The sequence below is a fragment of the Sinohyriopsis cumingii genome, chromosome 1 (genome assembly GCF_028554795.1).
Source record: "Sinohyriopsis cumingii isolate HCF-2022 chromosome 1, ASM2855479v2, whole genome shotgun sequence".
Lineage (NCBI taxonomy): Eukaryota > Metazoa > Mollusca > Bivalvia > Unionida > Unionidae > Sinohyriopsis > Sinohyriopsis cumingii.
In genome coordinates this window covers 52823592-52836526 of record NC_142961.1, presented here as the reverse complement: position 1 = coordinate 52836526, position 12935 = coordinate 52823592, and the positions used below count along the sequence as shown (strand labels likewise).

The following is a 12935-nucleotide window of genomic DNA, read 5'->3' as shown; positions in this document are numbered from 1 at the left end:
ACACAACATAGGTACAACGGACTGAACACAGATACAATTTAGATAGTATGGAGTAATTCAGGAGTAAACATGTAATATCATTATATTAATAATAATCTTTAAGAAACTAGTTCAATTATAACCATGGCGCAAACGAAAAACATTTACCACATATTTCATTTTGATAAATGTATATCTATAATCTATGAAATCAGAACTACCTCTTTATCTATAATTTATGAAATCAAAACTACCTCTTTCTTGTTATCTTTACAGATGTTATATATTTACCTGAAACTTCTTTAAGGTATGCTTTGAATTTTTTATATGTACCATCCTCCTTTAATCTTCTGTTAGATCCGATATCTGAGAATACTGGTTTTAGGACATGGATCAATTTTCTCTGTGTCAGAGTTGACCTTGCAGAAGGCCTGAAGAGATATTTAATACACGGCTTTCGGCGCATTAACTGAAAAGTAACATTTCAATACATAAAAAAGTTGTAATTGACCCAAACTGTTTCATTGGCAAGGTTGCAATAAAAAAATGGACTTTGTACCATAACTTCTATTTGCACATAAGACTTTATTATCAGTTTGATTCTTATCTAGTTATGCGCATGTTCAGTTTACCTCTCAAGAATTGGAAAATATGAAGGGTACTAAATTTATAAAGCTTGATGAGATTAGCTGATATTCACATAATCTAATACATAATAAACTTATGCTTTTAAAATAATATTAACAATGTTTACAATCCTTATTTAATAGATAAGCTATATTGTAAATTGTGGTCCCAAAATCACTGCCAAGATTTTTAGTGTATAATGATAACAGGTTACAAGAGTTTTATAGGTCCTAGTTACAGCTGCAGGTTTGGGAAAGTTTAGATACTCATTTGTGCTTACATCAACAAAACCAAGCCGATTTAAGCCATCTCTAAATTGTGCCTGGACTGGTGTTAAGTTTTGGGACAGGAGCGTTTCCAATTTTTCTTCTGTTAGGAAACATGGTAGAGGCCCGTTCTGCATCAATGACAAACCTAAAAATATTGTTAACAAGAATAGAATGGGTACTTTAGAAAACCAAAGATGACGCGGGTGTGATACTGAATGAAAGATATATTTAAACCAAATGAATCATTTTTCTGTTTCACGATTATTAACTCCAAAAACGAGGCAAAGCCTGTTAAGCAAGAAATGTGGGTCATCGCAATCACATCTTACTAGGTGTTGAAATACGTGTGACACATGAGTGCACGCCAAAAATAGCAATGTATTGACCATGCCTGCAACAATGTCGTGTAAACTGAAACTGAGGTATAGGAGTTAAAGAATGTCAGAAATATTTTTGTTAAAACAGTTAGGATCGCTTTTTATGTCGAGAGAGAGAGAGAGAGAGAGAGAGTATACCTTCGTTCAATAACAGAATGAAAGACCTATACCATTAATTTACGCGACAAACGATTTGCTTTATCGATTGCTTACCAAATTGCAGACCAAAGCTATTAACCACAAAAATTAACATGAAAGCATATTGTGCTCTCCCTAATTTTCACATTGCAAATATGTTGTCCATTGATAGCCGAATTATGACCAGCATAGTAAAAATTAAATCTACAGCAAGTAACGAAAATATAACACTTACCACAAACTAGTCCTGCACCAAAATAGTATTTCCTTTCAAGTCCACCGGAGTCCTCTTTCAGTGTGTATGCACCCTCCTCAGTCATTTCAAAAAGTCTACATTCTTCTTTTATTATCTCTTGCATCATATGAGTGAGGAACTCCATCCTTCGTCCCCCTAGGTCGGAAGCCTCTTCTCCATAAAATGTCACCTCAAGGGGTACCAGAAGTTTGGGCGCTTCTAAGATCTCCTCCATTCCTGTTGCAAACATATTCATCCGCGACACATAGATGGGTTGGGTTTCACCCTCCAGCGGTTCTGTTAATGATGTTTGGTCTAATTGTCTTCCAGTCATTACATATTTTTGAAAATAGCGCAAGACAGCTACTGGGTCATGAATGTCCTTGCTGTGGCAACAAAAAAGAGGAAGTCAAGGTACTTAAATTACTGAATTGAGGTGGAATTTTGTAAACTAAGAAGGCGTCAATATATACTGAAACAAGAGAAAAGAAAAGCAACGGAGTCTAAGATCTTAAAATGTGTCAGTTGTATCTAACTTTCCTAATTCAAAGGGCAAACACTCATTCATATGCATGTGGCAGTGAGAAATAAAGATATCCACTGTAAACATGTAACTGAAGCCAAGCTATACACATGAATTAATATATTTTACTTGGATAACAAAGCAGAAGATATCCAACAAGATTAACTAGTTAATAGATATGTTAGCAATAGGTGCTTATCGGTGTGCGTGTGTTTGTGTTAAACCAGTCTTTAATATTGAGAAAATAGTTACCTTTTTGCAGATGGAAACATAAACAGGTCACTTGGCACAAAAATACATAGTCCAGCATGTAAAATGAACTAATTAGAGTTAGCTGCATCTTATTATGCGTTATTATGATTCATCTAGACAAAATAATTTCCACTATCTCATATAAAGTAGTGTATCGCTGAAAAGGCACAGATTGGCCTCAAGAAGGAAATTTTGTTTTTCATATACTTTGATCAAAGACTATTGATCGATTTTTTTATAAGCATGAATGCATACAGCAACCATACAACATGGCATTTTCATAATTGGATCTTTCCGAAAAATATTTTTGTAAAACATCTTACACTTCTTCCAAAATCACAACCATGTTGTCAACTAAACAAGAAGACCTGTAATTTGTCATTACAGTATGATGCAGATCACCAATATTGGGATGTCCGGTTACATCATTATGATGTTCAGTGTTTCTTGATCCAGCACCATGTTCTTCACTGGTACGTTATACTATTGCTACTATACCAGCATGCTCGCTAGTCCCTCAGTTGGGAAACATGGCCACGACATTATCCTGTTGTCTGATAGTTGGAACTGTGGGTACATTACTGTACATTGCACCAGTGTTGAGAGGTGGGTCTACAGTACTGGTGTTATTGTGTGTTGTTACAACACTAGGCTGCTCACTAACGTTAGCTGGATCATCGCTGAAAACACATAAATATATTTACAACATTTGACAAATCAGATGATTATAGATCGATTCAGATTTATGTCGTCCTGTAAGTTTCATAAAAAGCATATGCATTCTACAAGACATATATTTTAGATAAGAACTGTACTGTAATAGTTGAAATATATGTAGGACACAACTGGAACGACTATGAAGTGGCATATTTATTAATCAAGGATGATTAAATTCCATCATCAGACTCTGTCACATGCAAGAGGATTGACAATGAAGCAAAACATCGCGTAAAAATCCACCAACAGGACATTTAGTTAGTTTACATTGGTAGTGACCAGTGGACTGAGCAAAGGGGAAAATGTATAATGTATGATCAATCTGCACTGGAGCCTCACTTTCTTTTTCACTAAAGTGATGCTCTATTGTGATGTTTAATGGATTCCATACATTTATATGCAGTCTACTTCCAGTAAATCACATATCAAGTTTGCAGGAACTGTACGAATGTAAATCATGTATCAGTTGTACACGCAACTATACTATACTCTACACAAATATGAATCATTTATCAAATGTACAGGGAGTTAGTTACACACTCTACACAAATATGAATCATTTGTCAAATGTAGAGGGAGTTAGTTACACACTCTACACAAATATGAATCATTTAAGGCAAATAATCAAGTATTGAAGGATGGACAGAAGACCGTCACACAAATTGTCTAGTCCTGAGTCAAGTAGATCTAACACCTATGTTCAAAGACATACAACTTACTTGAAAATTTCAATGAAATCTGCATCTTCTCCTGATTTCTGAAAATCATAAAAAATATGTAGGTACGTTTTTAGCAATAACACTCTCAATCCCCAACATTACGTAAATACTCTGCACACATGATACCGTCGCATAAATTTAGTGATCTAAACAACAGGCACTTTCTAACCAAACGAAATGCATACCCTTTGATTCTGTCTAGGTATCAGTAAAGTTTGTAAAAAAAATGCTCTCAACAGAAAAGCAAAGCAAAACTTCATTTACACAGCACTTCATCTTCGCTAGCCAAGCTTCCGATATGATAATCCTATCTACACCTTGGCGGATCGAAGATATATACTGGTGCTTTGTCCTAGCGACATCTATTGGATTTACTGAACTGCCTCCCATCGTACATAATGCCAAGTAACCAATAGCGTGGTGCATTCTACACTGGTCGAAAATATTGGAGGCAATTGACCTAAAAGGATACTTTGGATGTTTAACCTCGAAAGTATGACTATGTACCAGAGTGAAGCCATTACAGGTGTATTTGAGAGAAAGGAAATTGTGCAAACACGGACTGGGACTAGAAAATTGCTTACTTATCAGTCCATTCTAGCTGTGTGCTCCCCTTGTCCCAATCATGTAGGAACAGTGTTCACATTTGAACAACTTAATTTTGATTGGATGCGATGGCTTGCCGTTGCATCCAGTGAAATTCATAGACATGAAACACAGAAATATCTGCCCGATACGCCGAGGCGGTGATAGGTTATCATATTGGAACCTTGCCTTGCGAAGATGACAGCCCTTAGAAATTGCACCTTTGTCTAATATACATGAATTGCATATAAACGGAGGTAACATACTGTTGGATTAATGTTAAAGCTTTAACATGAGCAAAATGCCTGATACAATTAATTGATAGCCAGGCTACCTTACCTGACAAGTTTGCATGTGTTCTCTCAGGTCCTTTATAGGTACCATGCTTGAACAAGACAAACACTTTTCTTGCTCTTCAAAGGAGTCTTCTATGTCAATTATAGCGATACTCTTCTGAATCGGCCTGATGTATATGCGACCTGTACCGAACTCCCTAATGTCTTCTGCACTGCATCTTCCGTGACTTACTGTGGTTAAAACTTTTTTGGAGTTGCTTTTTAGCGTTAACAGCTCAAAACTACCACACTGATCTAAAGCCGGAAAAGAGCTGGAAAACAGATAATGAATATTACATTTTTTTATTTTCGAGTACGGATAACAGTTTTATATCAATGTTCACTTTTAAACTCAATTTTAAGACAATTATGTAATGTGTTTGTTTGGCGTTTGGATTTCAGGAATAAAGATATGGTTAAATTTATTTAGAAGGTTGGTTCAGGCTGGAAATATTGAATGGATGATGTTGAGTACTGAGAGGAATCACCATCGAGTCTTATATTTCAGTAATTTCTTGAATATCATTCAATTATTTTTACTCAGATAATATTGTTTTGTGAACGTATCTAAAATTTGGTTTATACTTTTACTTGATTTTGACAAGTAAACCGTAGGACATAGCTTGTTCAACCAAATCTTACTTGTCCGCATAAACGTTAAGAAAAACACCTGGTCTTACAAGTACAGTATTAAAACTAATCGCAAAAAGGGATACAGTTAAGTCTATAAATAAAATAGACAATATCTACTGAATCTGTACATTTCAAATTTTACATAGTGTTTCTGAACTTTTATTTTGTGGAATATTCTATTTAAAAATGCAATAGGAGCTTAACGCATAATGTATGGACCAACAAATATTAGCTTCCACCACTCCCACTCACACATAAGCTTGATGGTTTAGCAATAAGTACTTAATTATTTGATTTACCAAGAAACAATATTCTAAGTAAACATTAGAGAAAAACATTTCCAGCCGGAATATTCTTTTCATGTTGAGGCTTGGAACAACTTGAAGATGGGAATTTGTACATGTTCGCATTGTTGAGAGGAAGTTACGTTATATGACTCAACAAATCTGTATATTGTGAAATAGAAGTGCACACAGGGATGCAATCTGAAAGAGACATTTGCATCAAGAAAAACAGTAGATATAACTCACATCAACAAGCGATGGTGTATCTTCTCTATTATGACTTCAACTGTAACTAGATGAGCAACCTAGAGGCGGAAACCGAGTTGCACAGTGCCTACCTGCTGTTGCTTTTTTTTTTACAGTTCATTCTCTATAGATTTAGAACGTAACATACAAGCATTTATTCGCATGCACTTCACTCGTTTCCTTCATTCCAAAAATTTGTCGATCACCTTTCATTACTTTTTCTAAAACATAATTACCTTAGTATGGCCTGTCTCACTTTGTCATGCAAAGCATCAACAGGAATAATAACTTTCTTTTCCCCAAGGCCATTTTTACGTAGGATTCTCCTTTCTTCCAGAGATGGAATAGTAGTAGAAGTATTGGAACTCAGACAAACAAATGATCGAGTCATAGTGCGACCTAAAATGGAAATATGTATCAATGCAGTTTACTTGTTTTGGTGACTAGAATCAGGACATAAAAATGAGCAATATTTCCTAAAACTTTATATAAGTTTATGTTGCATGAGTGAAGCAGCTAGGTATGTGTTTGTGAGACATGGATGCCCACACGTTCCTGTTGAACAAAAATTCAAGTAAGAAATAAATATGCATGTATTTATAAATCATACTTAGGTTTCATATTCTCTGTTGCAATTGTGTGTGAAAAAATCTGATAAATTCCATTTTGTAAATTTTAAATGTAGGCATTTCATCAAAATCGAACAATGTAAATTTGTGAATCGTCAAAAACACTAACGAAAAGACATAGCAGAACAAAAACAACAACAACATAAGAGGGGAGAAACAAAAACATATTAACATTTGTGCATCGTAAGACAGACACACATCATTCAGACAGTCAATACAATAGTTGGGGTACTTATTTTATATTCAAAATAATACTAGTACAGAATATTTAAAAAGAAACAAACACTGTGCCTTGTTCTAGTGGTTAACTTGAATGTTGAAGTGATGTGGTGCTGGTTTCACATCAAGACAGTAAAGGCTATATATTGACTATATATATATGGGATAACCTATCTGTGTGAAAGCATGTATGTGTCTGTGTGTACACGTTCAATGTGATGCATTGTATGAAATGTATTTTTCCATTCATAAGTGTTGTCTTGGGTGCTTAATATGGCAAAAAACAAAACAAAACAGAAATAAAGCAACTATATAAAATAGTGATATATAGTGATAATGAAGGGTACCTTTTCTTCTCCCATCAATCCTGACCAAATTGTTATCAGTCCTACCAGTTCTCGACCTATATGGATTTAATCTCTGTGCAAAACAAAAAGAACATGTGACAAGTCTAAAATGAACAGGAAAAAAGATGATGTGGGTTTTTCTCCTATAACAAAAGATGATGCCTAGGTCATTATATTTTGGGGGAAATCAATAACATTTCATGGTGATATTCGTTTACTCTTCTATTGAAAGAAGACCTATTTGATACACTAGGCTTCTATGAATGTTATAGGGCTTATGTGTATGAAAACACACTTTATGAATCATAACGTTTAATTAAAGTTTCGCGGATATTATATGTTTACACATTAGCAATAGGACATTAGCAAGTTACGGAAAGGCAAAACTATAAATTAGTCGGTGTTAATAGTTTCATTGTTTTTCGCATAGCATTTCATTCAGTTTAGTGGCTGTTGAATCCACTAAACTTAATTAAATTGATTAAATGGGACAATTGCATAAAATTAAGCTAAAATTCAATATTAAAATCTTCGTGGCATCAACAACTCAGGATGACAGACAGAAAGACGAAACACCGTGATGACAATGATGTAGCTCATGGAATTAAACAGTGCAAAAAGGAGAAGTTTGTTGAAATTATATACCATTGTTCTACTAAACAAGCGTCTGTGTTCCTCTGATACCGATGAAAATGATGTCTGACTCGCAGATGAACCAGATGCAGAGGATGTAAGTGATGATGAGGTGGAGGAAATCTGGTCTGCGACCCTCCTCAAGATAGATATGGCATCATCAAGGTTTGTACTCATGTCTGAATTAAGAACAAAATTGGTAATAGTTATGGAACGCCATAAACAGTACTTGCGTGCAAGCTGCTTGTATGAATCATTTTCTGTTCTGTAATATCAATGAATTGGTTGTCACAATGAGGAATACGTGTGTGTGTGTGTGTGTGTGTGTGTGTGTGTGTGCATGTGTGGATGAATGTATGTATGTTTAAATTTGCATTGTTTGCTTGCTAGTTTTGTTTGAAAAAATTTATTTCACTTTATACTATTGTCATGTAATATTGTATGTTGGACTTAACCCTGTAAAAATTCAAGTTCATTTTATATTCGACTTTAATTACTGATTTTATATTAAAGACTGTGAACAAGTAATATATGGCTAAAATATTATCTTTGTGTATGGGGTTGATATTAAAATCACTATCAATAGAAGTAGACACGTTTATTTGGGTCTGGGTCTAGTTTTTTGGAAATTCCCCATAAATTGCCAGGTTTCCCTGTTGTTTACTACATTTTGTATTATAATTTTAGAAATAGTTATACATAATTACAACTAAGATTTTATTTTGTAAACATTAGGAGCCTTCTGTAAGGGTTTTTATGACAAAATGCTTATTGTGACAGGAGGTCAAGTAGTGGACTATATAATATTGTCACTGGAAAAATTATTCATTTGTGCTTTAAAATCTTAGTAGAATTATTCTGTATTATTGTTGTGACCAGTAGTTCATATGGGCTGGAATTTTAGTTATTCCAATTATTTCTTCCCTGGAAATACAAACGTACTCTGATAACATTCTTGGAAATAGAGACTTGGATTTATAGTGAAATACAAAAAAAGGATATAATTGTATTATTGCAATCCAACAAAAGACTTGACAAAACAACACTTTACATGCCATCGCAGGCACATCAACCTTTTAACGTTGGATTTAATTTGGATTTGCATAAAGTTTATTCATACCTCTTTATCATCGGAACTTTTGTCTGCAATTCTATGATTATTTTGGGACTTAATTCGCAATACCATAATTTCTTTCTCTTTATTTTCACTTTGTAATCAAGGGAAATAAAATCTTTGTTGACTTTTTCACAGTCTGTTGCTTCTCACACTTTTCTATTACATATATAAAACGACAGAGTCGTAATAATGTATGTATGCATGTATGCATGTATGTATGTATGTGCGTGCGTGCGTGCGTGCGTGTGTGTGTGTGTGTGTGTGTGTGTGTGTGTAGCGTCATGTCTATCAAATCGGATAGTAAATACGTAGAATAGTGTAGAAAAAGTGTCAAAAGCGGAGTGCTCATGGCTAGAAACGTGAGGTCTTGGAAGTGGGGAATCTGTAGGTAACTCTGAGTTACTGTAGTGAACAAAATGGCATCGACTTTCGACGATCGAGGAGACCAGGAAATAAATGCTTTACATAATGAATAAAGCTCCTGAAGACAGTTACACAAAGGTACATATGAACTATCTTGTGTAAATGCTGTCTAACCCTAAGGCATAATGTAATGATGCGGACAAGTTGTAGCGTTGTCTGATACAATGCACAGAGTAAAGGCATCGGCGACTTTTGATTTGTTTTACTAAGATTCTTCCTATAAAACATGTTAGTCGGGTCTTGATGCTGAAATTATGCATAATTAGACGTGGACACGAAGGATTTAAACTTTATAAGAAAGATTGTTGGTCAACTGCATACAGTAAATCGCATACATAAGAAAGTCGGGAATATTATCCTTCACTTAGTAATGAAAGTTTAATTCCTAGCCCTGTTAATTATATTTTTCTTATTTATTAAATTATGGCAAATTGTTCCTTGTAAACAAGTTGGTATTGAAAGAAATCAACACACTCTACATGTATGTATGTATGTATGTATGTATGTACAACACATATACAAATAATGACAAGAATGCTGAAAAAAGACAGACGATCCTTACAGAACTATTTTGACATTATCGTGCAACATCATTACTGAATGGATACTGCCCTGCTGAATTACTACTGATCAGAAGAAAATTACTTTTTTTTGGGGGGGGGGGGCACTAGACAGAAGCCCCCCCACCCCCGTTAACCAAAGAGGAAATTGTTTATGTGTTTGTGTTTCCCTCCATAGATGTCTTGTATCTGTTATTGTTTTTGAAGGAATTTAAACTTTAAAATCAAAGTTTGAATTTAGAAATTTTGATCGGGTTATTTCTAAAATGGCCCTAGTGTATCTATAAGGTTGTACGTCCGAATAAGGTTTATGTCACCTTTTCCGGATTTCATCCCTTAGTTCTTTTCAAGTGACCTTTGCTACAGGTCCCCTATGTCCCATGAGTGCTATATGTTGGTGCTATTTGTTTTGTTGTTGTTGTTGTTGTAGGATTTAACGCCATTTTTCAGCACAAGATAGGCTATACATGGCGGCCAGTATTAATGGTGGAGGAAGAACCCGGAAAACCCCCGGAAAGAACCACTGACCCACGAGAAGCTACTGGCAAGCTTTCTCACATAACTACAATAGCCGAATCTGAGACTCGAACCGACGCAGACAGAGGTGAGATGGCAGTGATCCATAACGGTGAGCGCTTTAGACCATTCGGCCACTCGGGGCCCCGCTATTTGTTTTGTTTGCTATATTTGTTTACGTGTTGGGACTTAGCTCTAAATCATCTTTATAACCCAGTTGTTCTATTTCTCCCTTGATGGGATTTTTGTTTTGTTTTTGAATTTTGTCGAGAATGCGGTGTGTTACTCAATAACTTTAAAACCTTAGTGGTTTGGGTGTGTGTTATATATACCGCTCTCGTATGTCAGAGATAAGTAACTATGCTCGAGATGGGGTCCATACTTTATTTATTTGGTGTATTTCTCTCATCTTGAGCAGGTTATCTTGTATTTATTTATTAGCCAAAATTTCCGAGACATTTTTTGATGAAAGAGTGGAAGGAAGCAAAGCAAGGTAGAAGAATAGTAAGTATTTAAAATTAGTATAGGATTTTTTTTTTATATATAGAAAGGAAAGAGTGTTCTGGCAGGAGAGCGTCCGTTAGTCTTTCCCAAATTTTTATTATTTGTCCACATGATCTCATTGTGTCCACTATGTAATCCGTCACTGTATATAAAGTCTTTTTGTCAAAATTCCCGTCCAAGTATAGCAGATTTTGTGTCTTATATGTAGTTGTCTTTCTAATCTCGTCGATTACTTTTTGTCTTTTAGTTTGTCTTTGTTCACACTGTAGTATTGTATGTGTCTTACTGAAGTTATATTTTTTACACAGTGGGCATTTAGGCGATACTCTGATCATATGCCGCCGCACTGCAACCTCTCCTGTTAACCACACATTATGCATGTATTTAAAGCAGAGGCTCTGTATTTTTAAAGATCCTAACTTAATCCAATTCCCCCATGCTAGTTTCCAGTTTACGTATCTATTTTCCAACTCTACTTGGCTCATTACTTTTTCTGTTGCATTTTCCCTAATCCACCCGTATGTTTTTTTCCTTTCCTGTACCCCATAAATCTACTTTGTCTCTATATTTAATTAAAACTTCCCTAATTTCTCTCAATTTTCGCGGTGTTTCTAAAAGTCTACTTAATTTATTATTTGTATATATATATATATATCCTTTCTGTGTCTCATGAGCAAGCCAAACCAATATATGTATATGGCTTCCCATGCCATATCGGGAACTGCTTTTAAAATTTTAAATCTATTTATAAAATTACTAGCTACTTTGCCACCGGCACCAGAAAACTTGCAGCAGAAAATGGCAAGATTTAAAGAAACTGAAGAAATCGGAAAACTATAGACATTTAATGCTCATGCCTACCACAGTATCAGAGCTTGTCCGAGTGATTTTTTAAAAACCCTGATACTTGACTCTTGATGAAAGCAAATCAGCATCTATCAAGCAAACTTGATATTTCACACGTTTGGGAAGACTGTGAAACCCACATGAGAGATAGAACCAGGTCACGTTTCATTTTAAATGTTAACATACGCAGGATTTGAGATGTAGCGTTAGCCTAATTCTAATTAGCTTTAAATATCACTCAACAGTTCTTGACAAAGAAATTAATCAGACATTCTACACTGGACTAGAACTGATTTACATCAACAGCTGGTTGATGTTATGGCCTCACAGGGTTTAAGATCAATGAGAAAAACAGTTTGAGGGCAATCGTGTCTCCGCAGCTTTACTGGTGTCTTGTAATTAATAAATAATTAGTATGCGTTTAATACAAATACGCCATATAGATTAAACCTATTAGTTCATATTATCAAAAGGAAGCAAATATCCAGTAATGCACTGTTATCATTTTCACCATCCAGGTTAGTATGCAGAATAAAAGCCGTCTTTTACCAACTGAGTCTAGTTCACCCTTCATTGATAAATGATGCTCACCTGGAATATTCTGTTTCATTTATAACTTCGAATTAGTAATTGATAGCACCCTATAACAAATCATAATTCCCCATCACATACTTTACCTCTTTCACACTGTACCTTACCTTCCCAGTTAATAATCGCCCCCATATTCTATATCCCATCGTTCATTCAATGATTCTACATTGCATTTATCTGGTAAATCAATAGACTCCATTAAAAATAAACTTCAAATCGACCTCAACAATATATCAGTTTGGTGTCATCAAAATAAAATGCATATTAACATCTCTAAAACGAAATGTATGACAATTGGAAAAAGGCAGCGTCTATCTACTAACATGGATTTACTTCTAACTCAAAATGGCTTAGACGTATCTATTGTCAAAAATCAAAAACTTCTTGGTATCTACATTGATCAACACCTCAGCTGGAATGCGCATATCGATAACCTATGTGCAATGGTAGTCAAAAGAATAACTGTTAAAATTGCTTTCGAAGTTTCTACCTCCACAATCACTTGAAACTTATTTTTCGAGTTATATACTACCACTGATAGATTACGGCTGTACCATATGGGGAAACACATCAAATTATAATCTGTCCAGAATTGATAGTCTCCAGAAAAGGGCAGCCCAAATAATACTGA

General features: G+C 34.9%; 1 protein-coding gene across 1 annotated transcript; it reads right to left on the bottom strand.

Annotated features, from left to right (window-relative positions):
* Nucleotides 1–2917: 2917 nt before the first annotated feature.
* LOC149806873 (uncharacterized) lies at nucleotides 2918–12436 on the bottom strand. The gene is made up of 5 exons (XM_089932302.1): nucleotides 12412–12436; nucleotides 6156–6318; nucleotides 4761–5028; nucleotides 3837–3874; nucleotides 2918–3080 (listed from the first exon to the last, which is right to left on the bottom strand). Exons 1-5 carry the CDS (start codon nucleotides 12434–12436, stop codon nucleotides 2918–2920), a joined length of 657 nt encoding a protein of 218 aa, XP_089788428.1.
* Nucleotides 12437–12935: the final 499 nt, after the last annotated feature.

Bases quoted from the DNA above. Each gene is read 5' to 3' on its own strand.
- LOC149806873 (XM_089932302.1), bottom strand. From the start codon at position 12,436: ATGGGGGCGATTATTAACTGGGAAG. The intron at 6,319-12,411 runs GTAAGGTACAGT...TTTCCATTTTAG, and splicing joins GGCGATTATTAACTGGGAAG to GTCGCACTATGACTCGATCA. The intron at 3,081-3,836 runs GTAAGTTGTATG...ATGTGTTTTCAG, and splicing joins GATTTCATTGAAATTTTCAA to CGATGATCCAGCTAACGTTA.